Source organism: Acomys russatus, chromosome 19 (assembly GCF_903995435.1).
Source record: "Acomys russatus chromosome 19, mAcoRus1.1, whole genome shotgun sequence".
Lineage (NCBI taxonomy): Eukaryota > Metazoa > Chordata > Mammalia > Rodentia > Muridae > Acomys > Acomys russatus.
This window is the reverse complement of record NC_067155.1, coordinates 12,582,109-12,608,628: the sequence shown is the minus strand read 5'-3', so window position 1 is coordinate 12,608,628 and position 26,520 is coordinate 12,582,109. Positions and strand designations below refer to the sequence as shown.

The 26,520-nt window shown below is 43.4% G+C and overlaps 2 protein-coding genes across 2 annotated transcripts in view; one reads left to right on the top strand and one right to left on the bottom strand.

The window, feature by feature from the left end:
* Positions 1-26,520, bottom strand: part of LOC127203198 (carcinoembryonic antigen-related cell adhesion molecule 3-like) — a 64,302-nt gene that overhangs the window by 16,651 nt on the left and 21,131 nt on the right.
* On the top strand, positions 825-26,119 carry LOC127203655 (carcinoembryonic antigen-related cell adhesion molecule 3-like). Its single transcript, XM_051162479.1, has 7 exons — positions 825-888; positions 1,914-2,273; positions 16,635-16,994; positions 19,227-19,586; positions 20,965-21,321; positions 24,451-24,798; positions 25,836-26,119. Exons 1-7 carry the CDS (start codon positions 825-827, stop codon positions 26,117-26,119), a joined length of 2,133 nt encoding a protein of 710 aa, XP_051018436.1.

Sequence of the window (26,520 nt, the reverse complement as noted above, 5' to 3'; positions counted from 1 at the left end):
AACATTAAAGTCCTACCTTCCTGGCATCTTCCAAGAGCAATACAGGATTTATTCAGGGGAATCATTTAGATAATTTAGACTCTGAAAGATTAGAGAGAACCTGGGGTCTCCCAACACACAGCTCAGCCAACACAGTGCTGGAAGGCTGCCTTGAAACCCTCCATAGGAGGAAGAATCTCACAGTCCTTTCCATGACACACTGACAACCTCTTTTTCAAGACTGAGGAAGTGAAACTCCTCACAAAAATGCTGGCGGGGCTCTTTCCTGGATCAGGAATTTACCTGGTGACATTATTGATAAAGAATTGTTCTTCATTCTTCGTCATCACTGAGCTCATCTCTTCCAAGTCCTCAGAGGCATTTATGTCGCCTTCTTGCTGGGAAATCCCACATTCCCAGAGAAATGCGGATACAGGGAAGACTGGGTTCTTGGCTTTGTCTTTGTGTCACAGAGACCCACAGGCATTATAAAGTCTCCCACATTGATACTGACAGACCCAAGGCCAGGAAACAGTAGATGTTTGGTCTGGGATGAGCTGTTGTTCCCTGAGGTCAGGGGGATGCTTATCACCTTTGTGTACAATGTGTTGCTTGGGGGAGAAAGGCAAAGAGAAAAGTGGAGAGGGATGCAGGGGCAGCACTGAGAGTGGAAGGGACAGAGCAGCTCCTTGGACACAGACCCCACCACTCACAGTCCACGGGAGTCTGTGAAGTGCTTCTGTCTGAGAAGACAAACAGCTCAGAGGGTAGACGGACAACAGAAGCTGAGAATCTTGCTGGAGCTGAAACTTTTCTCCTCAGAGGACATTGTGGTACATAGACAGATGGCGGTGTCCTCTGTGCTTTCCTTCAAAGACTGTACCTCTTGGCAGGGGCTCCTGCTCATGGGTAAGTGTCCCCAATTCCTGACTGTGTGTGGGTTGATGGGAACTCAGAATAAGGCTTGACTCTTCTAACGATGACAGGAGCCCAGGATGAGACTCCAGGTTTCCCCTTGATGTCATAGGGAAAAGGTACAGAGAGGGAATTGATTCAGCCTCCTGAGGCTCTCTGTGGACAGGTAGTGATGAGGAGAGAAGAGCCCCAATGTTCTCTACTCAAACCAAATCACAGTGGCTGCTCTGTTCTGAAGACTGTTGTTCCCATGAATGACCAGGTGACTCTCCAAATAGAAATCAAGCAGGAGTGTCCAGCGAAATGGCTCAGTGTGTGGAGGCCATGACAACCTGAATTAAGTCTTCAGTGCCTACATATTAGATTTGTGAATGGACTCACAGATTCTTTTCTCTGCCCTTTACACTGTTGCTGTGGTATGCACTCTCATGTGCACACACTGAGGCATGAGCCTTCACAAACCCACACATACAATAAATAAGAAATATAAGAATATTTAAATTACCATTGAGTATAACTATTTGTTGTTGGCTACAAACCTGGGAACTATGTAGATTAACCCATGGACACACTCTTCCTTCCTTCCTTCCTTTCTTACTTACTTACTTACTCCATTCATCTCCAAGTCTTTTCCAGGAAGTTAATCATCCTAATATGGCAGACTAGCCCCTGTCCTCACATAGCCCTGGTCATAGTGAACCAGAAGTCAGAGTATCTGCAAGATGATGTCAGGGGTTGCTTGGTACCTCAAAGGAAAAGATAAAAGTCAGAAAGTGAAGACCTTCAAGAGAAAGAGGTCAGTGAAGAATCCTCACACCAAATATAGGGACACTGAAGGGCGAGCCAGAAACACAGTTGAACAGAGAATTTCTAAGAGAGGTAAGTACACAGTGAGAGACTCTGAGGGAATAGTGGTGACATTGATGACTTCCATTAAGGGGTGTTGGTACACCCCTAACCACACATTTGAGTGGTGATCACACTGGCTCAATATTGATTGTTTCTCTCTTTCCTTTTAGCCTTCCTTTTAACCAGCTGGCACCTGTCTACCACTACCAACATCACCATTAAAGTAGTGCCTCCCTACGTTTTTGAAGGAGAAAACGTCCTTCTCTTTGCTAACAATCTGCCAGACAATCTTCTAGCCTTTGTCTGGTTCAAAGGGATGACAGAAAAGAGCCACATTATTGCAGTGTATGCAGCGAATACTAAAAGAACTGTGATGGGGCGTGCACACAGCGGCAGAGAAACAATCTACAGTAATGGATCTCTGCAGATCCGCAATGTAACCCAGAAGGACATAGGATTCTACATTCTTAAATCCTATAATAGGCAAGCAGAAACGGTATCAACAACATCCATATACCTCCACGTGTACAGTAAGTGGCTGCTAGGTGGGGTTGAATCCACTAGACACACACACATTGCCAAGGGATCATGTTCATTTCCCTCTTTATGTTTTTCATTTGGTTATCCTAAGGGAATTACCTAGACAGAGGCCCAAGGCATTTCAGGAATTCCCAGGGAACACATGGGCAGACCCAACACACAATGGAGAAAGTGGTAGTGTTGTCTAGAAGCCCTGCATGGGATGATGGAGCCCAGAGCTCTCATTCAGGGACTCAGATCACCTCCTCCCGCACACCAAGGGTGTGAGAGGCTCCTGATACATCTGCTTCTGGGTCTTTGTTCTGTGTCAGATTCCTGACTGGGGATTGCAGTGAGAATGGGTCTGTCCTCTTCCCTACTCATCACTCATTGGTTCTTTTTGATACATCATAGGAAATTTTGCCACATGCTTGCTGAGAGCAAATTCCATGTTTCCAAAGCACTGAGAACACGGGTCAGACTCACTACACAGCTTTTTTTTTTCTGTGTCACACAGGGAATGCTAAGGCTCCCTCATTGTTGCTTACAGACCAAGTCCAGGACACAGCAGAGAGCAGTCCCAGGTTGAACTGCTGTTCTCTCTGGGCTTATGGAAGCTCATCAGTTTGTAGCTTATCATGTGGTCTCTAGGACTAAGGAGTAAAGACAGAAGTGAGAGGGACAGCTAGCAGTATGGGTAGTGGTGGTGGTGGGGAGCACTGTTTTGAATAGAGACCCACCAATGTCAATGAAACTCAGGGAGAAAAAGTAAGTTGGAGGGAGAGAGTGTTCTTACTCAAAGTTAATCAGCTGAGCACAATATTCTGCAGATTGATGCTCTCAGCTGTGACATCTCAAACAAGAACCATGCTGGTGCTTATGAGTGAGATAGCTCAGCTGATAGGCATTTACTTCATTGTCTGATGATCTGAGAACCAATGAACACAAATTGTCTTCTGTCCTCCACCTAGGAAGTATGTAGTGTACCTACTCCCACACACTGAGCTGTATTCTTGCACACAAGAATGACTACCCCCACTTGCTTCCTTGGGCTGTTTGCTTGTAAACTTTTTACATCCCATTTCTCTTAGGCAACATCTATCTTTGTTGCTGAGATGTTTTTCTTGAATGCAGCAGAATGATGGATCTTTGTCTTCACATCCGTTTTGCTAACCTTGTCTTTCTACTTGGGAGTTGAGGCCATTGATTCTGAGAGATATTTGTGACCAACAGTTATTAGAACTCTTTATTGTGGAGTTGGTGGTGATTGTGTGTGGCAGTGTCTGTTTTGGTTTTCCTGTTGTGACTTTATCTATACACTGCATTTTCTTGGGTGTGGTTGACCTCATTGTAATGACATTTTCCTTCTACTATCTTCTGTAGAGCTGGATTTGTGTTTAAATATTGTTTAACTTTGGTCTTGTTATGGAATATCTTGTTTTCTCCATCTATGGTGATTGAAACTTTTGCTGTATATAGTAGTCTGGGTTGGCATCTGTGATCTTTTGGTGTCTGGATGATCTCAGCCCAGGCCCTTCTGGCTTTCATTGTCTCTGTTGAGAAGTCAGATGTAATCCTGATGGGTCTGCCTTTATATGCTACTTGGCCTTTTCCAATGATGTCTTTAATATCTTTCCTTGCTCTGCAGAGTTAGTATTTTGATTATTATGTGGCAGGAGGAATTTCTTTTCCAATCTAGACTATTTGGTATTCTGTAGGCCTCCTATTTGTTCAAGGGTATCTCTTTCTTTAGATTGTGGAAATTTTCCACTATGATTTTCTTGAAAATATTTTCTGGTTCTTGGAACATGGCATCCTCCTTTTCCTCTCCTTCTATAATCCTAATGTTATGTCTTCCCATGGTGTCCTTGATTTCTTGGATGGTTTGTGTCACAAAATTTTCTATTTTACTATTTTCTTTGAGAGATATATCAGTTTCTTCTATTGTATCTTCAGACCCCGAGATTCTCTCCTCTTTCTTTTGGATTCTGTTGCTTATACTTCTCTGTTGCATTCATGTCTTCACATGATTGGCCCTGGCAATCTAAAATTTGAGATTTAAAATCTCCTCCTAATATTCTCCACCGATGAGTGGAGAGTGAGATCTGACTCTCACACGAACTCTGGTGCCCCTTTTCTGACCACGTCCCCTGGATGGGGGCCTGGAGACACTCAGAGGAAAGATAGCAAGTTACCAAGAAGATACTTGATATTCTAAGAGCATATATAGGGGGAGGAGGTCTCTCTCAATCGCAAACATAGGGGAGGGGAGAAGGGGAGAAGTGGGAGGGAAGGAAGAATGAGAGGAAACAGGGAAAGGGCTAACAATCTAGATGTAATATGAATAAATTAATAAAAAAATCTCCTCCTGAGAACAGAAGAAGTAGGACAATGTCTATCCTTGTTCCCATGACTTACTCAGGAGCACATGACAACCCTCAGGTGTAATCTTGCCACCAGTTACTTCCTCCACACACCCCCCCCCCGTGACTATATGGTTATCAGTGTCCTAACTCTCAGCTAATGAGACATTCATTCTCAAAACCCCTCCGTACTGCCAAAGGTGCTTAAGTCCTTGTTTCTCATGAAATATTGCTGTGAGCACCATCTACTTCACCTATGGATATCTCAGAAAGGCTGTTTACACTGAGCTGTAGAACTGTGGAAAGAAGGGCCTCCTTTCTCCATGAAGAATCCATTTCTAGACTCCAGTATTTGACTTCTGGCCATGGAGTCACCACAGAATCTCCATGGGTGCCACTAGAGCTTGTGTAGGTGCCTTAGGCTTCTGTTGTTTATCTCTGCCTACTGTAGTGTTGATCTGAGAGAGTGAGCTGCCTGGTGTTTTCAGGTGCCTCTGTAGCCACCTGACTAGGGCTTGGTGCCCTGATCTCCCCATTGCCACCTGTGTTGGTACTGGGAGGCCATCTAAAAATCAACTTTCCTTACACCAACAGCTGTGTGGTATCATTGGGGAACTGAGATACAGCCAAAACAATGATGACATTAGGCTCATCAGTCCACCACACTCAGCAGATATGAAGAAGAACAAGCTGCCTGTCTGCAGTCAGGTAATCAGTGACTCCAACCTGAAGGCCTTCTCAAGAGTCTAGAGTGGAGAGAAGCTGATGTTAATCTTGGTGAGCAGCAGCTTGTCATGACATCTGGTCCAGGAAGTGAGAACAGTTAGATTTGACTACAGAACTAAGCCACCTTAGTATGGAGCATTTCTGCTGAATTCTAAGAATCCAAAAGTCATTTAGTAGACAGAAAATCGTGTGTTGCTGATGACACTACCCCTGGAAAGTAAGTGGCAGCCCTTTATTTTGTTGTTCTTTAGTAGATCCTGTACCTATCACAGGGATTGTCTGCACAGCGAGTCACTTACTTCAAACAACTTTGCTGTCTGCCTCTCTTTTTATGCTACTGTATATTTTGGAGAGGTAATACTGCATGCATTGTCCTTAATCCTGGGTATCAGAAACAATGGTCTCATATGGAGAAAGTTAGTGTCCTAAATTCCTAGCCCAGATCTGCCAAACTCACATGTCCCTTCCTGCCATAGTCCCAGCATATTCTTGCTCTGTACCCTTTACCAGTCAGATCTGCCTCTAAAAACATCTACCTGGGAGGGCTCGTGACATGGTTCAATGATTAGGAGCACTCTGTGCTCTTACAGAAGACCCAAGTTCAATTCCAAGGACACACAGGCTGTTCATCACATTCTTTAACTTGAGGTTCAGGGGATCCAATGCCCACTTCCAGCTTCTGTGGATACCAGGCATGCTTGTGGTGGACAGATTCATATGCAGCCAAGAATAACTATACTTACCTGAGGTTGAAGTACAGATAATATAGCCTTCTAGAGACCAGTATTTCCAGTTTCCATTTCTGACATCACATATGGCTTAATTCTGTTGCTCCAGATGGTCCAGAGACCCTGCCTGTATCCTCCTCATATGTCCATTTCCATCTAGGGGCAAACTTCAACCTCTCCTGACATGCAGCCACTCACTCGCCTGCACAGTACTGTTGGCTTACCTATTGTAAGGTGCAGTCATACTCCCTAGGGTTCTTTATCCCAAACACCTCTACTAGTAATAGAAGAACGTATATCTGCCTAGTCTCTAACACTGTCCCTGTCCTCAATGGGACCACTGTCAAGATCCTGGTACATAAATCTCTGAAATACCTGCACTGAGCTTTGGGGAGATGCCTTATGAATATAGAAGTAAATTACCAACTCACGCTCACAGGCAAAAAAAAATTCCAAAGACTCTCGTTAGATTCCAGCTCCATTTCTTTCTTCTCTCCCTGTATCTCTGATTTCTTCTGGTTTACCTTGGATTGGTCTTCAATATAAGTGCATGTGTTTTTCCAAGCAGGAAGACCCACCCTTGGGGATCCATGTACTTTAGCTCTAGTAGGTTTTTCTTTCAGTCACACATTCATGCTTTCCAGTCCCCTCTATTTGATTTCCTGATTTTTGTTCTTCAAGATGCAGAAGGACCAATTAGAGCCTTGAAACTTGCTCATGCTCTTTTACCACAATGCTCACAGCTCCTGACTTGTCTCGGCTGGGCATTGGATTCCTCTCTGATTCAATTGGAGCTGGAAGAGGGAGGTGATATATGTGCCTGGGAAGCTTGTCCTGAGTCAGGATGAAAGCAGGGCTTTGGTGATGCTGTTTCAGTTACTCCTCACAATGTCAGTGGTGGACATCAGGTTGTCCATGAGCTCAGCATCAGGGAAGTTGGAGTAGTGAAACCCAGGAGAGATGCCATGAGCTGTGTCCTACCTCTGAGAGTCCAGCTATGACGGACTGTGTACACCAATGCTTGTGGTTACTGCAGGAAACAGAGAGGATATTTACTTGGAGAATGGAGACCTTCTTTTGACATTTCCCAGTGGACAAGGATGACTAACATTCTGAAACAATCTCATAGTTAGCCTAGTTTACACATCCAAGAGGTGTCTTTAAGGAAAAGAGATTCCACTGAATAAGTTCCTATGAGGTTGGGCTGTGGACATGTTTGTGAGGGATTGTCTTAATTGATGAATGAGGGACAAGCCCAATGTGGGCAGCACTATCACTAGGCAGATTGTCCCTGGTTATATAAGAAAGCTAGCTAGCTAAGCATGAGCCAGAGATCCAGCCAGTGGATGATGAGCCAGGCAGAATCCTGTTTTCTGTCTTGATTGCTTTCAGTGCTACAAAATGACCCTGACCAAGAAAGGAAACATGTTGTTTACTCTCCCTTGAGATGCTAATCCTCAGGGTGTTTTTTAATCATAGCAACAAAAAGGGACCTAGAGCAGTCTGTAGGGAAGAGCACAGGACACAGCCATTTGGATCAATGTTCTATGTAGTCAAGAGCAGACCCCGTAAGCAGCTGGTGGGCAAACAGAATGAATGATTTAAACACTAGCGATCAGCCAGCCAGTGAAGGTACAGACTTTCTCTAAGACCCTTATCCTCTCAATACATAGCCAATGTTATAGGAATTTTCTTTGAAATTTTCTGAGCACAAGGCTCCTCCTCTGGATCAAGTCTTATTTCACCTTTAGTCCGGGGATTCCCAGGAAAAATCTGGAATCTTGTCTAGATGCACCCTACATTAGATGGAAACAGGAGCTCTGGAGTGCACAGTAGCCAGATGACAGGCCATACCTCCCACCTGTGATGAAAGGACCATGGCAGGACACATTTGACTTGTGGACCATCCCTGCTGTTGGCATGGACATGAGGTTGCTGTTTTTCGTTTGATCTCCAGGAGACAATATGAGGACACATGCTCAACACTCAGAAAATTGTTTCCCTGAGCCATGACTTTGCCTAGGAGTCTGGTATCCATCCAGGCCCTCAAACATGGAACACCCTCTCAAGACCCTATTCAATTCATTTTGTTTGAGAACACCCCTGTCTGGGGAATCTTAATGTTCCCCTTCCCAGAAGCTTCCATAGGGAAATACAGGATTTATGCAGCACCTTAGACCAAGGCCAAAGGAGACCCAGAAAGTTTAGAAATAACCTAGGCTCTCTCAACACACAGCTCAGCCAACACAAAATGATGGAAGGCTGCTTTGAAACACTCCATAGGAAGAAGGAGCCCACAGTCCTTTCCAGGACACACTGACAACTTCTCCCCCAACACTGAGGATGTGAAACTCCTCACACTAAGGCTCCTGGGTTTCTCTCCTGGCACAGGAGATTTACTGGGGACATTAGTGATAAAGGACTGATAATCATCACTGGTTATCACTCATCTGGTCTCTTTCAAGCCCTCAGAGGCATCTTTCACCTTCCTGCTGGGAAACCCCACATTCCCATAGCAATAGGGACCCAAGGCAGACTGGGTACTCTGCTTTGTCTCTGTGTCACAGAGACACACAGACATGGCAGATGTCAGCCCTGGGATGAGCTGTTGTTCTCTGAGGTCACAGGGATGCTTATCAACCTTGTTGCTCAATGTGTTGCTTGGGGGGAAAAGGTAAAGAGAAAAGATGAGAAGGATGCAGAGGCAGCACTGAAAGTGGAAGGGACATAGCAGCTCCTTAGACATAGACCCCACCACTTGCAGTCCGTGGGATTCTGTGAAGTGCTCCTTCCTGAGAAGACAAACAGCTCAGAGGGAGGACAGACAGCAGATGCCGGGAGTCTTGCTGGAGCTGAAACTCTTCTCCCCAGAGTACATCACAGTGAGAAGTCAGATGATGGTGTCCCCCCATGCTTTCATTCAAAGAGTGGCAGGGGCTCCTGCTCCTGGGTAAGTGTCACCAATCCCTGACTGTGTGTCGGTGGAGGGGAATTTAGAGTGGGGCTTGAGTCTTCTAAAGAGGACAGGATCCCAAGATGAGATCCAGGGTTTCTGATTGAAATAATAGGGAAAAAGGACAAAGAGAAATCAATTCAGCCTCCTGAAGCTCTCTGGCAACAGGTGGTGATGAGGAAAGAAGAGCCCCATTGGTCTCTACTCAAACCAAATCACAGCAGCTGCTCTGTTCTGTAGACTGATGCTCCCAACCATGACCAAGTAACTCTTCAAATAGATTTCAAGAGGAGTGTCCAGCGAAATGGCTCAGTGTGTGGAGGACATGAAAACCTGAATTCAGTCTTCAGCTCCGACACATTAGATGAGTGAACAGACTCACAGATTCTTTTCTCTGCCCTTTATACTGTTGCTGTGGTATGTACTCTCATGTGCACACACTGAGACATGAGCAAGCCTTCACAAACCCACACATACAATACAGAGGTAATATAAGAATATTTAAATTCCCTTTGAGTATAACTATTTGTTGTTTGCTCTAAACCTGGGAACTTTGTAGATTAACCCATGGGAACACCCTTCCTTCCTTCCTTCTTTCCTTGCTTCCTTGCTTCCTTCCTTCCTCCTGCCATTCATGTCCAGGTCTTCTCCAGGAAGTTAACCGTCCTAATATTGCAGACTAAACCCTGTCCTCCCATAGCCCTGGTCATAGTGGACCAGAAATTAGAGTATCTGCAAGATGATTTTAGGGGTTTCCTGGTACCACAAATGGAAAAGAAAATAGTCAGAAAGTGAAAACTTTCTAGGGAAAGAGGTTAGTGAAGCATCCTCACACCAAATATAGGGACAGTGAAGGGTGAGCCAGGCAGACACTTGAGCAGAGAATTTCTAAGAGAGGTAAATACACACTGACAGACTCTGAGGGAATGGTGGTGATATTCCTGACTTCCATTAAGATGGGTAGGTACACCCCTACCCACACACTTGAGTGATGATCACACCCACTTACTAGTAATCATTTCTCTCTCTTTCCTTCTAGCCTCCCTTGTAATATGCTGGCACTTTTCTACCACTACCTATGTCAAGATTGAATCAGTACCACGCAAAGTGTTTGAGGGAGAAAATGTCCTTCTACTTGCTAAAAGTCTGCCAAAGTATCTTAAATCCTTTGTCTGGTTCAAAGGGATGGTAGAAAAGAGCCATGAGATTGCACTGTATGCAGTGAATGCTAAACAAAGTGTCACAGGGCCTGAACACAGTGGCAGAGAGACAATCTACAGGGATGGATCTCTGCAGATCGGCAACGTCACCCAGAAGGACATAGGATTCTACATTTTACAAACATATAATAGGCAAGAAAAAATTGTATCAACATCACCCATATACCTCTATGTGTACAGTAAGTGATTCACCCTGTATGCTGGGTGGGGTTTATTCTACCAGACACATATATTGCCAAGCAAATCATATTCATTTCTCTCCTTTATGTATTTCCTTTGGGAAAGACCTAGACAGAGGTCCAAGGCATTTCAGAAAGGCCCAGGGACCACATGGGCAGACACATCACACAGCTGAGAAAGTGGTAGCATCATCTTGAAGCCCTTCATGGGATGCTGGAGGCCAGAGCCCTCTTTCAGGGACTCAGGTCACCTCCTCACACACACCAAGGGTGTGAGAGGCTCCTGATACATCTGCTCCTGGGCATTTTTCTATGCAATAACACTGGCTGGTGCTTGTAGTGATAATGGGACAATCCTCTCCCCCACTCATCACTCAGCTGGTTCTTTTGGATACCTCTCTGGCATTTATGAAACATGCTTGCTGAAATCAAAATCCATATTTCCACAGCATTAAGAACACAGGTCAGACTTGGTTCACAGCTGGTTTTCTGTGTCATACACCAAATGCTGAGGGTCCTGCACTGTTCCTGACAGACCAAAGCTACAATACAGAAGAGGGCACATGGATGCTCAGCAGTTTGTAGCTCATTGTGTGGACTCTACGACTGAATAATAAAGACAGAAAGGAGAGGAACAGCAGGAAGCATGGAGAGTGTTGCATGGTCTGAGACTACATTCATTCACTCATTCATTCATTCATTCATTTGTTTTCCACAGGTGTTGAAATTTGTTTTGAGAGGTGATTTTTTTCAATTATTTGTTTATTTAATCTCTTTACAACTGGAAACCATCCGCCTTCCTCCTCACCTCCCTGTCACACCCTCATGTTCCCTACAATCCCTTCTTTCCTATTTATTTATTATGTATACAATGTTATATCTACCAGAGGAGGGCACCTGATCTTACTATAGATAGTTGTGAGCTACCATGTGGCTGCTAGGATGAACTCCAGACCTTTGGAAGATCAGCCAGTGCTCTTAACCTGAGATCCATCACTTCATCCCCTCTTTTCCTTTTTATCAGAAAATGGGAGGACCCCAAAGGGGAATAATCCACTAAAGGACTTCAAACCTCAGCCAGATTAAACACATCCTCTCCAAATTTTGTTTCACATAGCAACACCGCTAGTGGAATGGGATACAAAGGCAAGCCACAGAGTCAGAGACAGCCTCCACACTCATTGTTAGGGAAATCAAATGTTGTCCACACTGCACATCAGCCATATATGTGTAAGGGGTCTAGCGCCACCCCATGCATGCTCTATGGTTGGTGGTTCAGTCTCTCTGAGCTCCCATGGGCCCAGAGTGCATCTGTTTTTATGTTGAGGTCTTTGATCCACTTGGACTTGAGTTTTGTGCACGGTGAGAGATTTGGCTCCATTTGCAGTCTTCCACATTCTGACATCCAGTTAGAACAGTACCATTTGTTGAAGATTCTTCCTTTTTTCCATTGTATGTTCTTTGGCTTCTTTGTCAAAAGGGAGGTGTCAATTGGTGTGTGGGTTTTCTTCTAGGTCTTTGATTTAATTCAATTGATAGATGTGTCTGTTTTCATGCCAGTAACATGCAGTTTTTATTATTACCCCTTTTTCAAACCACTTGAAATCAAGGATGGTGACATCTTCTAAAGATTGTGCAGGATTGTTTTAGCTATCCTGGGGTTTTTTTTTTTAATATGAAGTTGAGAATTTCTCTTTTGAGGATACAAAGAAATGTGTTGGTATTTTGATGAGAATTGTATTGAATATATAGATTGCCCTTGGTTAGAAGACCATTTTTACTATGTTAATCCCACCAGTACATGAGCATCAGAGATTTTTTCATTTTCTGATATCTTCTTCAATTTCTTTCTTCCAGGACTTCAAGGTATTGTCATACAGATTTGTCACTTGCTTGGTTCGAGTTACACAAAGATATTTAATAATTTTCATTTCTATTGTGAAGGGATTTTCCCAGTTTCTTTCTCAGATATTTGTCATTTATATACAGGAGGGCTATCGATTTCTTGTGTTAAGTTTGCATCCAGCCACTTTGCTGGAGGTGTTTATCAGCTGTAGGTGTTCTGTGGTAAAATTTTGGGGGTCACTTATGTATACTTTCATATCATCTGTGAATAGTGATACTTTGACTTTTTTCTTTCCAAATTCTATCCCCTTGATCTCCTTTAGTTGTCTATAACTCGAGCTAAAACATTCAGTGCTGTGTTGATTAGATATGGAGAGTGTGGACAGATTTCTCTTCTTCCTGCTTATAGTGGAATTGCTTTGAGTTTCTCTCCATTTAATTTAGTGTTAGTTATTAGCTTGATGTATATTTTCTTTATTGTGTTTACGTGTGCTCTTTGTATCTCTGATCTCTTTAAGAGTTTTATCATGAAGGTGTGTTGGATTTTGTCAAAGGTTTTTCAACATCTAATGAGATGACTATGTGATTTTTACTTTTAGTTTGTTTATATAGTGGATGGCATTGATAGATATTCAAATGTTAAATCCCCCTGCCTCCCTGGGATGAAGCTTTATTGATCATGGTAGATAATATCTTTCATGTGTTCTTGGATTTGTTTTGTGAATATTTTATTGAGTAGTTTTGCATCGATGGTCATGGAAGATATTGGTCTGGAATTTTCTGTCTTATTTGAATCCTTGTGTGGTTTAGCTATCAGGGTGACTCCAACTTCATAGAATGAACTTGAAAATGTCCCATTTGTTTCTATCTTGTGCAATATTTTGACAATTAATTTTTTGAAAATCTGGAAGAATTCTTCTCTAAAAACATCTGGCCCTGCCCTTTTATTTTGGTTGGGAGATATTTTAAACACTACTTCTATTACTTCTGGTGTTATAGGACTATTTCAATCTTTATTTCACTTTGGTAAATGGTATCTATCTAAAAATTTGTCCATTTTGTTCAGATTTCCAGATTTTGTGAATTACAGGTTTGTCGCATAAGACCTAATGATTCTCTGGATTTCCTCCATGTGTGTTGTATATCCCCTTCATTTCTGATTTTGTTCATTTAGATGCTGTCTCTTTGCCTCTTAATTAGTTGGGCTAAGTGGTTATCTATCTTGTTGAAATTATTAAAGAACCATCTCTTTTTCTTGTTGATCCTTTGCATTGTTCTCTTTGGTTCTATATTACTAAATCAGCCATGAGTTTGATTATTTGCTGCCATCCACTCCTCTTGGTTGTGGTTTTTTTGTTGTTGTTGTTTGGAGCTCAGGTGGGCTGTTAAGTCACAAGTGTGGGATCTCTCCACTGTCTTTACGAAGGTGCTTAGTGCTATGAGCTTTCCTGTTCTGGCTCCATTTACTGTATGCCATAGATTTGGGTGTGCTATGCCCTCATTTTCATTGAATTCTAGAACTTCTTTAATTTCTTTCTTTTTTCCGAACTAATGATTGTTGAGCATACACTTATACAGTTTCCATGGTCTTTTAGGGTTTTTGTTGTTTCTATTGTTGTTGAAGTCCAGATTTTATCCATGGTGGTCTGATAAGATGAGAGGAATTATTTCAGTTTTTTTGTATCAGTTGAAGTTTGTTTTGTGATCATATATATTCTCAATTTTGATGAAGGTTCCATGAGCTGCTAAAAAGAGTGTTGAAGTCTCCTACTATTAATGAGTGTGGTGCATTGTGTGATTTAGGATTTAGTGATGCTTCTTTGGAGAATGTGTGTGCCCTTGCATTTGGGGCATAGATGCTCAGAATTGAGACATTATCTTGGTGGATTTTTCCTTTGATGAGTATGAAGTGTCCTTTCCTATCTCTTTTGATTAATATTGATTGAAAGTCTATTATGTTATATAGAAGAATGGGTATTCCATCTTACTTCTTCAGTAAATTTGCTTGGAAATTTTCTCAGCCCTTTATCCTGATGTAATGTTTATCTTTGTTGCTGAGGTGTGTTTCTTGTATGCAGAAAAAGGATGAAGCTTGTTTTCTCAGCCATTCTCTTAGCCCATGTCTTTTTATTTGGGGAATTGAACCCAGTGATTTTGAGAAGTATTAATGACCAATGATTGTTAATTCATGTTACTTTGATGTTGCTGGTGTGAGTGTGAATGTTTTTTGTACCTCCCTTATCTTGTTTTTGCTGATATAAAATTATATTTTTCCTGTGTTTTCTTGAGTACAGCTAATCTCCTTAGATTCGTTTTGTTTTTGTTGTTGTTGGTGGTGGTGGTGGTGTTTTTTTGGTTTGGGGGTTCTTTTGTTGTTGTTGTCTCGTTCTACATTTTTCTTTTTTGGGGTTTTTGTTTTGTTTTTGCTTCTAGTATTTTCTGTAGGGCTGTATTTGTGGTAGGTATTTTTTTAAATTTGGTTTTCCCATGGAATATCTTCGTTCTCCATCTACGGTGAATGAAAGGCTTACTAGATATAGGAGTCTGGGCTAGTATCTGTGTTCTGTTAGCGTCTAGGTGATAACTGAGCTTGCCCTTCTGGCTCTTGGAGTCTCTGTTGAGAAGTCTGGTGTAATTCTAATAGTCTGCCTATGTATGTTATTTTTGCCCTTATCCTGTGTGCCTTTTAATCTTCATTCTTTGTTGTGTATATTTAGTGTTTTGATAATTATGTGTTGAGGGATTTTTTTTTTTTTTTTTTTGCTTTTTGGTTTTTGTTTTTTCAGGATAGGGTTTCTCTGTATAGCCTTGGCTGTCCAGTGCTCACTTTGTAGAGCAGGCTGTCCTTGAATTCACAGTGATCCACCTGCCTCTGCTTCTCTGAGTGCTGAGATTGCAGGCATGTGCAACCAACCCAGTGAGGATTGTATTTTTGGTCCAATATCTTTGGTGATATTTAAGCTTCTTTCATTTTCATAAGTATTTTTTTCTTTAGGTTATGAAAATTTTCATCTGTGATTTTGTTGAAGACGTTTACTGGGCCTTTTTGCTGGCCATCTCATTCATCTATTTGTATTATTCTTATGTTTGGTCTTTTCGTGGTGTCCAACATTGCCTGCACGTTTTCTAATAGAATCTTTATAGACCTAGCATTTTCTTTTACTGATGTATCAATTTCTTCTATCATATTTTCTATGCCTAATGTTCTCTCTCCCATCTCTTCTATTCTGTTGGTGATGCTTGTATCTGTAGTTCTTGTTCTCTTTCCAAGTTTCCATTTCTAGGATTGCCTCAGTTTGTGTGTGTGGTTTTGTTGTTGTTGTTGTTGTTGGCTTTTTTGGGTTTTTTGGGGTTTTTTTTTTTTTGCTTTTATGTTTATATTCAATTTTTAGAGAGATATATTCATTTCCTTCTCCTGTTTGATTATAATTTCCTGAGTTTCTTTGAGGTATTTATTCATTTCCTGCTTAAAGGCCTCTATCATTTTCATAAGATTAGATTTAAGGAGGTTTTCTTGATCTTTTGTTGTCTTACAATATCCCTCGCTTGTTTTAGTAGGATAACTGGGTTCTGGTGATGGCATACTGCACTGAATTTTCTTGAGTGTGATCTTATTCTGGCCTATAGCCATCCATCTTCCACTGGTGTTAGCAGGCTTGATGGAACCTGAAGGCAGTAGGCCTCTGGGATTGCAGGTAGATCTGTAAGTCTGTGATGGATGTGGGCCTCTGGTAGTCCCACAAGAAAGTGGCTATGGTCTTGGTAGTACCTAATGACTGCCACCCAAAATAAAGGTTGAGCAGAGCCTTGGGAAAATGTCATGCTGATAATTGTTTGTATTGCAAGACACCATGTTTTGTTCCTTTTCATCTACTTAATGGTCAGTAGAATACCTGTCTTTTTAAGAGCAGCATTTATAAAAAGTATACAGATCAGTTCTCATAATAACCTAGTCATAGTTGGCTTAAAGTAAATGAAGGTAAAAGGTGAAGTGTAGTGTTGATAAAAACACAAGAGGAACAGAATAACAACAATAAGAGTTGGAGAGTGAAGTTCCAGATCTGGTAGGGAGGGAAGTTTTGGAGGAATCACCTAATATCAATCTACATAGAGTATAAGCAGGGAAATGAGAGCACTAAGCGAGAGCTATACTGATACACAAGGGAGAGTTCCATGTACATGAAACACCAAGTGCAAAGACACTGAGTTTATGGAAGTAATTTGGAGACCTGCATAAAGTAGGGTAGGTAGATGATCACCCACACAGCTTGGCTGAGCAATGAACACATCTCAGGACACAGAGCCCCACCTTAAACAAATACAAAAGTTCTAAGATCAATCTCTATCTTGCCTTCCAGGTTTCCATTTGACATTTGGATGCCCTCTCACCTCTGCTCAGCCCAGCATTGAATTAGTGCCTCCCTATGTTGCTAAAGGAGGAAATGTTCTTCTACAAGTTCACAACCTCCCAGAGAAGATTCATGAAATTTCCTGGTACAGGGGGATAGCTGTGTTGATCCACAAAGAGGTTTTTCGATACATAATAGCCAAGAATTCAATTGTGGTGGGACCTGCACACAGTGGTAGAGAGACCATGTACAGCAATGGATCCTTGCTAATCCACAATGTTACTGGGAATGACACAGGATACTATACCCTAGGAACTCTGAATGCAGATGTGAAAGGTGAAGCAGTGCATGTACAACTCCTGGTGGGTGGTAAGTGATTGTCTGTGATCAGTAAGTGCCGGGTGGAATGTAAACACATAGGACTGTCACACCTGGCAAGTGAGCTCTCTTCCTCTGCACTGTGTCTCCATGTTGGAGTTTGAGCACTTAGTGCTGTACATGCATGGTGGAGAAAGGTGACATAGATTAGACTACTTTTCTGATCCAATTTTCATAGATGACAGAGAGAGAGTGATCCTGAAATGTGTTTTGCCAGGGCTGGAGTTTTACTGTTGCAGTCGACAGGGGACAATGGTTTTCAGCCATCCATATTTCATGGGAAATGAAATAGTGCCCTGATTTGAGAGCCTTTGCTGAGAAAAATAACCTGGACACCTTGGGAGACTTGGCATAAACAGCAGAGGTGACCATGTCACCAGGCCATGAGCCAATTGTCCATATCAGCTTATGAGACGTCACAGGAAGTTCAGGGTACCCATGGAAAGAACAGGTGACATAAGTCCTGCTGTCAAGTGCTCGTCCTCTGAAGTCCAGCCATGGAAATTGTCTCCTGTATCCAAAGAGTAAGAGGCATTGCTAGTCCTGACAGCTCCAAAACATGTGTCAGTCATCCTATTGATCAACAGGGAGTAGTATTAGCTCACAGTCAAACACTGAGAATCTCATTTACTGGAGAAGATGAAAGAAATACACACATGGAAGTCTCTCCCATAAGGACAGTTTGGCCTACTTGCTGTTTCCTGCAGTGCAGAAAAGTACTAGGGGACTCTGTTCAACATTTCTCCCCTGTAGCATCTTGAGTTGGGGACAGAGTGACGACAGTGAAATTGCCAATGTAAGGACAGAGGCATCCCTAAAAAGTCAGGGTGGAAGTGTACAGATCTAAACTATGTCTCAGCCAACAAAGGAGGCTGGAATTCATGGTCCTCACTGAAATCCTCCACCACAGAGTGAGCTCACTCTTCTCCAGGCCTTAGGTGGCCTTCTGCTGTACACACAGAACATCGATCTCCTGATACAAAAACTGATCCTGAATGTTTGTCCTGGAGCAGACTATGAATGGTAACACTAGTGATAATAGATAAGTGTCCTATCCCTGGTGTCACCCAGGTGATCTATGTCCAGCCCTCACTGATATCTCTGCCACCTTCTATCTATGGATATATTTCACCTTCCGAAATTTGAGAACATGATGATTACTTGGTGCCCAATGGAGTTTCTGTGTCACCAAGGATGCATAGGGAGCACAGAGTGCCCTTCTTGGTTGTGAGAGAGCCAAGGCCAGCCAAAGCAGGGGTCAGCCCTGGGGTGAGATGTTGGATTGTGGCTCACAGTGGTGCTTGTCAGCCTATTGCTTGCTGTTTAGACTGGAGACTAAAAAAAATTGGCCTGGATAGGACAGTGAAGGGTCTCAAAAAGGAAAGGCATATCTGCCAGGTCCCAGGACCTGAGGTAAATGCTCAGCTCCTTCATGTTGAAGAGAACTCTCTGCCTCCTCACGGTTGTCCCTTGCAACACACAGAAATACTGCGGCATGCACCCACCCATATGCACGTCTATGCAGAAATTCATGTTGTTCACTCCTGCATGTATTCACATACATTTGTAATAGATATCAATGTAAAACAATTAAATCAAAGTCATGTATTGACTTATCTCAAAGCTGAGTCTTTTCATAAGTAAGATCCTGCGCAAGCTGGACCTTAGGACCATCAGTTTCTCATTAATTTTTGTTCATTCTCTCATTCATTCCTCAGGAGTATCTGAGTTTTTTCTAGGCACCATTTTTTCCCACAAAAATATTTAAGAATGAGAATGATCCTCACAAGTCTCTATTCCATGTAGACTGGAAGAGAAGCCTGTGGAGGAAGCTAGAAGATGAAGTCATGTGGGTACTGTAGCCATTAAAGAAAAACAAAAACAACAACAACTACTACTACTACTATTACTACAAGATTTAGAGAACCCAGAGACAAAGTCTATGACCAAGGACATCAGTGAGGCATCACCCCACCACCAATTTACACTGAGTGTGAACAGGGATCAAAATGCAGTAGGCCAGGGGCATGTTGACACCTGAGGAGAGAGCGCCATACAGATTAAATGACAAGTGCAGGTATTGTGCTGACCTCCACCGAGTAGGACAGGACCCTCACCTACACACCTCTGCAGACCAATAGACACGTCTGCTCAGGTCACAGGGCTCCATCTTTGCTGAATAAAAGGGTCCCAATACTGATGGATGTATCTGTTCCCTTCTAGCCTCCTTTTTGCCCTGTGGACGCTCTCCCACCTCTACTCACTTCAGCATTGAATCGGTGCCACCCAGTGTTGCTGAAGGGGGAAGTGTTCTTCTACTTGTTCACAATCTCCCAAGGAATCTTCAAATGCTTTTCTGGTACAAAGGGGTGGTAATGATCAAGAACCAAGAGGTTTCTCAGTATATAATAGCAAATAATTCAAGTGTGGATGGACCTGCACACAGCGGTAGAGAGACATTGTACAGCAATGGATCCCTGCTGATCCACACTGTCACCAAGATTGACACTGGATTCTACACCCTGCGCACCCTGGGCACAGATCTGAAAGAGCAAGTGAGGCATGTGCAACTCCATGTGGATGGTAAGTGATTGTCTGTGATCAGTCAGTGCTGGGTGAGGCTCTGAAACACAGTGCTGTGTCTTCTGGTCTTGGAATACTGTCTCATGTTAAGATGTGAGGACTTAGAGCAAGACACACATGATGGAGACAAATGGGCATAGATCAGACTCCATTGTCTGGCTCTCTCCGGCATCAATTAATATCTGGAAGGAAATGAACTCAGCCTAGAATGTCAGACTGTATCCAGGCTTGTGGGAATCTCAATGCATATTTTGCTCAGAAAGACCCTGTGGGCATCAGGCAGGGGCTGGTTGGAGAAAACTATGCCATCCTAGGAGTATATCGACTAGGAAACCCTGGATGACTCATCCACCCTAGGTTCAATTTCTAGTAACTCTAGGGAGCATTTTTCCAGGGCTGGACTATTAGTTAATTCTTCTCGGTGCCAACAGGGGACAATGGTGTTGGCTATCCTCGTCAGACTGCTGTGTTTATATTCTCCAAATGTGAGGGTCATAAAGAAAACCCATGAATTGTTTCAGAGAGCATGGAGGAGTGCTGTTTATTGGCTTGCTCCTCATTACATGCTTAGCCTTGAATCTTGTAGCCCCAGAATTCCTTAGGATAGGAGTGGAACTTCTTGCACTAAACTGGAAACTCCCATATCAATCAGTGGTGACATTTTTAATTGATGCTCCATCTTTCAAATCTACTCTTTTTCTTTCAAAGTTTGGTATTTTTAGACAATTTCTCTGTGTAGCCTTGGCTTTCCTTCCCTCACTTTGTAGAGCAGGCTGACCTCAAACTCACAGAGATCTGCCTGGCTTTGCCCCCCTGAGTGCTGGCATTAAAGGGGGTGTCTCTTTGCCTAGCTTCAGACCTACTCTTGCTTGTGTTAAGCCCTCATAATGCCAGTCATAATAGTTCCTGAGCTTTTTCCAAGACTTGAGCCTGCCACACAAACCAGACTGATCCTTGCACTCACCCATACCGACCTATGTGCTGTAGGGCAGAGCAGCCAGAACACCTAGATAGTGGAGTCACGTGTTGGCTGGGGGCACAAAGGAAACCAAAGAAAAGTCAGAGAATGAAGATGAGTCTGTGGAGGAAAATTCAGAGGAGTCATAATCTCAACCTACAGTGTGCATGAATGTGTGCAGTGTCTGGCAGCCATGGAGACACTGAGGAGAGAAATCCATGAAGAAGAGATGACACATTCCAGGTCACTGGGGGAATGAAGGATTTCACGTTGCTGATTTCCTCCATGTGAGATAGATTCATCTACATTTTTATCTCTAGGCTGAGTGATGAGTCAATTCATCATGTCAAGATGGAGGTCGCCATCGTTCCACCAAATCCAATGATTCCATGTGATGTGTTTTTCTCCTTTCCCTTCCAGCCTCACTTTCTACTTGCTGTAACCCTATCACCTCTGCCCCACTCGTGATCAATCAAGTGCCACAGAATGTTGATAAAGGGGAAAGCGTTCTTCTCCAGGTTCATAATCTGCCACAAGATCTGCATGCATTTTCCTGGTACAAATCTGCATATAGAAGCCCACTTTTAAAAATTGTACTGTATACCTCATCCATGAATTCCATCATGAGGGGCCCTGCACACAGCAGAAGAATGACAGTGTACACCAACGGATCCCTGCTCTTCCAGAAAGTGACTGAGAATGATGCAGGATTCTACACACTGGAAATTGTAAACAGAGGGTTCAAAGTTACAACAACCCATGCACAACTTCATATAAGTAAGTGGTTTCTAGGGTATGGGTATGCTGTATCCAGTTTTATACAGTGAACTGTGAGGTCTCGTCACTCCCGGTTCTCTCTCTCTCTCTCTCTCTCTCTCTCTCTCTCTCTCTCTCTCTCTCTCTCTCTCTCTTTCTCTCTCTCTCTCTCTCTCTCTCTCTCTCTCTCTCTCTCTCTATCTCTTGTTCTCTCTCCCCCTCACTGCACCACTTCTCCACACTGGGGACTGTACACGTACTGCAGGACACACATGAGGTGGACCAACAGCATTAGATCAAGACCCCTTACCTGTCCTGGGGAAAACCTAGGCCAAGAATGTCAGACTCAGCCCACATACTTGGGTCACTCATTGTGCCCATGGACTTGAAAAAGTCACTGGGAGACAGGCAGGCCCTCGCTGAGGAAGGCCAGGGTCCTCTCAAAGAGCAAATCTCTATGCCTGGCTTGATTTCAGATGACAATGAAGTTTTATCTGACTGCTTGGTCTTGCTTCCTATCAGAGCTGACATAGGACAAGCCTTTATTGACCTGTGGAACCAGCCAGCACACTGTCATGAAAGCCATAATAACAGTAGGTCCTCTGGTCATCTTCTCCTGTGACTCAGCAGGGAGATTAGGTGGGCAGGTGCCCATGCTATTAACTTACTGTTTTGACAAACTCATGAGACTGCACAGGAGGGTCAGGTTCTCCAAGTGGTGAGAAAAAGGCAAAAGTCCTCCTTGCAAGTGATTGTTTTAGGGGCCAGCTCTGGAAATCTCTCTTGCAGGCAGCTGGTAACAGAGGTGCTGATCCAGACAGCTCCATGACCCGAGGTGCAGTTCCCCCTGTAATCACTAGGAGGCTATAGAAGGACACCCAATCACCACCTAGAAAATTATTTTCAGAAGCTAGGAGATTAATTGTAGCCTGGCTTCCACCCCTACACCTACAGACCTGAGGTCTCAGGCTCAATCTTCTCAGAGCTACTGGCTGCTCCTGGGATTCTAAACAGTACTACCCTACCAGAGGTTCCTGTGTAGTCACGCTTCTCTCCTGGCACCTCCCATGGAGAAATGTAGACAGAGAACCTCTGCATCCCAGGAGGGGCATGGTCCAGCAAGCACAAGAAGGTGGAGGGTCCCCATGAAAGTATTCCAAGGCAGATAGAGTCTGTATCCTCTCTTCAGGACTCAGATCACCTCCTGCTTCACACCCAAAAGCACAACTCCTGGACTCATGAAGCTCCTGGGCTTCATGACAATGCACTCTGACTGGTAAGAACAGCTTTTTCCCTTTGCCATTGCATCACTTGGCTTGTCTCTTTCCAGCCATGTCACCTTTCTGCAGGTCGTTCAGAACGCAGGGCAGACTAGGTGCCCTCACATGGTTCTGTGTTATAAAGGATATGTTAGAAGAACACAGAGATGGCAGCCCTCTGGTGAGCTGTTGCTTTCCTAGGGCACAGAGATGGCCATCAGCCTTCTTGCTTGTATGTGATCCTGAGGATTGAAACATTTCTCTCTCTCTCTCTCTCTCTCTCTCTCTCTCTCTCTCTCTCTCTCTCTCTCTCTCTCTGTCTCTCTCTGCCTCTCTCTCTCTCTCTCTCACTCTCCCTCATCTACTTAATTATCCATTCTATCTATCTACCTATCATGTATTTATCTTCTGTCTATCTACCTATCATTTATCTATCTATCTGTCAAATGGGACAACAGACAGAAATATGTGTAGAAGGTCAGAGATGGCTCTAGGACACCAGCCTTGACAACTGTCAGCATTACTCTGGTAAGGGCTCCTGCCTGGCAGGAGGCTCATCTCAGGAATAGGAAGACAGTAGAGCTTGGGGATAGGGGTAGATCAAATGCTGTTCTTCACAGACCTGGGGGGCGGGTGCAGGGCAATCAATACGTGCCTAGACGACACATTATGTACTTCTTTGCAAAGGGCACAGATTATGGTAGTGGATTCTGTTGACCCCCCCCCAACACGGACAACATTGCCAGATGGTAGGAGAGGAGGAGGGGATCTCATAGCTTGGGAGAATGATAGAAAACTCTTTTAAGTTGTTCTCTGAAAACCACCTAGGTGCTGTGATAAGCACCCACACATCACAAAGGTTTGCATAAATATTTTTTTAATTTTTAAATTTTATTTTATTAATTTATTCATATTACATCTCAATGGTTATCCCATCCCTTGTATCCTCCCATTCCTCCCTCCCTTCCATTTTCCCCTTACTCCCCTCCCTTATGTCTGTGACTGAGGGGGACCTCCTCCCCTTTATATGCTCATAGGGTATCAAGTCTCTTCTTGGTAGCCTGCTATCCTTCCAAACCTTAAAAAACACATATATTCATACCCACAAACACACACACACACACACACACACACACACACACACACACACTCCCCACAAATTAAATCGTTAATGTGAGCTGGAAGTTTAAGCAGTGTCAGTATTTCAGATATGAGAATTTCATTAACACCTGGACTTGCAAAAACAGGGACTTTCATTCACCACCCACTTTTTTGTGTGTTTTGAGGCAGGGAATTCTCTTTGTAGCCCTGGCTGTCCATGATAGCCTTGAACTTGCAAAGGCCTGCCTGCCTCTGCCTCCTGAGTGCTGTGATTAAAGGTGTGTGCCATCATGCCCTCTGACCACCCACATGTATCTGAGCCTGTCCAAGCTCTGGACCATCCAGAAACATTGAAGTAGTTTTTTCTACAAGACGCTAGCTTTAGTGGACTGGAAGACAGAGAATAAATCCCTCAATGAAGTGACATCAGAGTTCATTGGAACAAGGAAAGCAGAAGGTGGAAGAGGTCAAAAGGTGAAGACTGGGGGTCTGTAGAGGAATAAGAGGTCAAGGAAAACGCCCCCTCCCACTTTTCCCTAGTGTGAGCAGACATGTGAGGACACTAAAGTTAGACACGTCATGAAGAGAGATTTCAACATAGAGGAAGTGACATGATCAGCTGCATCAAAATGTTATTTGTTTACTTCCTCTGATTAGACAGACACTCCCAACCACTTCCTCTGAGTGATGGATCTAGGCTTTCAGGACCCAGGGCCCATCTTTTCACCAACGATAAAAGTCTCAATATTGATAAAAAATCTATGTCTTTTCCCTTCTATCCTCCTTTTAGACTGTATTCACCCTTCCACCACTGGCCAGCTCATTATCGAACCGGTGCCTCTCAACATTGTTGATGGGAGCAACGCTCTCCTGGTTGTTCATAATATGCCAGAGAAAATTCGAGCCTTTTACTGGTACAAATGGGTAGGCATTCTCTACAAAAATTTAATTTCAGGGGATGAAATAACCACAAATAAGAGAATAATGGGACCTGCATATAGCGGTAGAGAGACAATGTACCCCAATGGTTCACTGCTACTGCAAAATGTCACCCAGGAGGACACTGGATTCTACACCCTACGAACTTTAAATATGCAGTATGAAGATCAGGAGACACATGCACAAATCCACATATACAGTAAGTGATTCTCTGTGACATCTGGGTGCTGGTAGGGTTGATTTCCCTTTGCACAAACAGGACTCCCAAGTGTGGACTATGCCTGCCTCCCCTCTACTTTGTGTCTCTGCATTGGTGTTTGAGCACTCATTACAGGACTCACAACGAGTAGAAATATTGAAATAGATAAGAATACCTCACCTGACTCCATCTGCAGAAGAGGATGTGTGTTGGGTAACTCAGCCAAAGGGCTCCAGTTAGCCTCAGACTCTAGGGGCTCTCACCACAAACATGGCCCTGAGAAAGCTTCTATAAGAGTCAGGCAGGGAATAGAGGTGAGAACCGTGGTTTCATTATTATTAAGTAACTATCAGGAAGTCACGGGTCAAGGTCTCTGTCCCAGTCTCAACTCTAGCTGTGCCTAGTGATCACCACTTAAGAGCTAGAATCGGACTTCCTGTTAGAGCTGACAGGGAACAAGGCTTTGTTGACTGTCCAAGTCCCATAGAGTGTGGGTGCAGCTGTGCACTGCCCAAACAGCTGTAGTTATGTAGGTCACCTGGGTATCTCTTTTTCTTGAGTCTCAGTGGAGAGGTAACAGGTCATAAACCAACTGATCTGATGGGCTTAGGAGACTTATAGGAAAGATATGTTGTCAAGGAGAGGAACAGAGGAGACAGTTCTCCAGGAAGCTCCTTGTTCAGGTTCAGCCCAGGGAATTCTTTTCTGCAGGTAAATGGTAACGGACCTTGCTAATTTGAGCAGGCGCCCCCATCCCAAGGTCAGGCTGTTGCTCATATCTAAGTATAACTCACGGACACAGCAACGATTGTGTACAATGTGTTCAAGTACAGGGAACTGAGGCACATCAGTCTCTGTGTCAGAATCAGGGTCACATAGGCTGTGGGAGGCAGTTCCAGCACAGAAGAAATTTGTCGGTTGTCACAGTCCCAATGTCTCCACCCTGGAAGCTCTTTTAGGTGTCTGTTTACTATAGAGCAGTTGGTTGATCTCTGAAGGATGATTGTCATTTGGTCCCCTCCTCTGTTTCTTCACAGAGCCTGTGACACAGCCCTTTATTCAGGTCACCAACACCACAGTCAGAGTACAGAGCTCTGTCGTCCTCACTTGTGTCTCACCCGACACTGGAATCTCGATCCAGTGGTTCTTCAATGACCAGAATCTGAAGCTCACAGAAAGGATGACACAGTCCTCGACAAAGTGCCAGCTCACCATAGATCCTGTGAGGATGGAGGATGCTGGAGAGTATCAGTGTGAGGCCTCCAACCCAGTCAGTTTTATGACCAGTTTCCGAGTCACCCTGGATGTTGTGAATGAGTGATTCCTCCTCTAATCCTACAGCAGATTGGGGGTGGTACTTTGTCAATTAGAACAAAAATTTGAAAAAGTTACATCATAGAAATTGTTAGGTACCACTCAGGTATAGTCAGCATGTTAAGTAACACCTGTGATCCTGAGATAAACATGTACAACAACCAGTCAGGACATAAAGACAGATTCAGTTTCCAAAGGGGGAAAATACATCAATATAGTAGAGACTTTCAAAGGCATTAAGAACTTAGTTTGTCGATCAAACATATAGCCAACCCTCAGAATGTATGAGAACTCATTTCAGGAGCACCAAACTTCTGTTTCTTCTGAGGCCCCTGTGAACGTGCTACAATATTTTCATAGAGATAAACACATTTTATATACTTAAGCATATTCTATGAATAACTGACT

Bases quoted from the DNA above. Each gene is read 5' to 3' on its own strand.
- LOC127203655 (XM_051162479.1), top strand. From the start codon at position 825: ATGGCGGTGTCCTCTGTGCTTTCCTTCAAAGACTGTACCTCTTGGCAG. The intron at 16,995-19,226 runs GTAAGTGATTGT...GTTCCCTTCTAG, and splicing joins TGTACAACTCCTGGTGGGTG to CCTCCTTTTTGCCCTGTGGA. The intron at 21,322-24,450 runs GTAAGTGGTTTC...TCCTCCTTTTAG, and splicing joins CCATGCACAACTTCATATAA to ACTGTATTCACCCTTCCACC.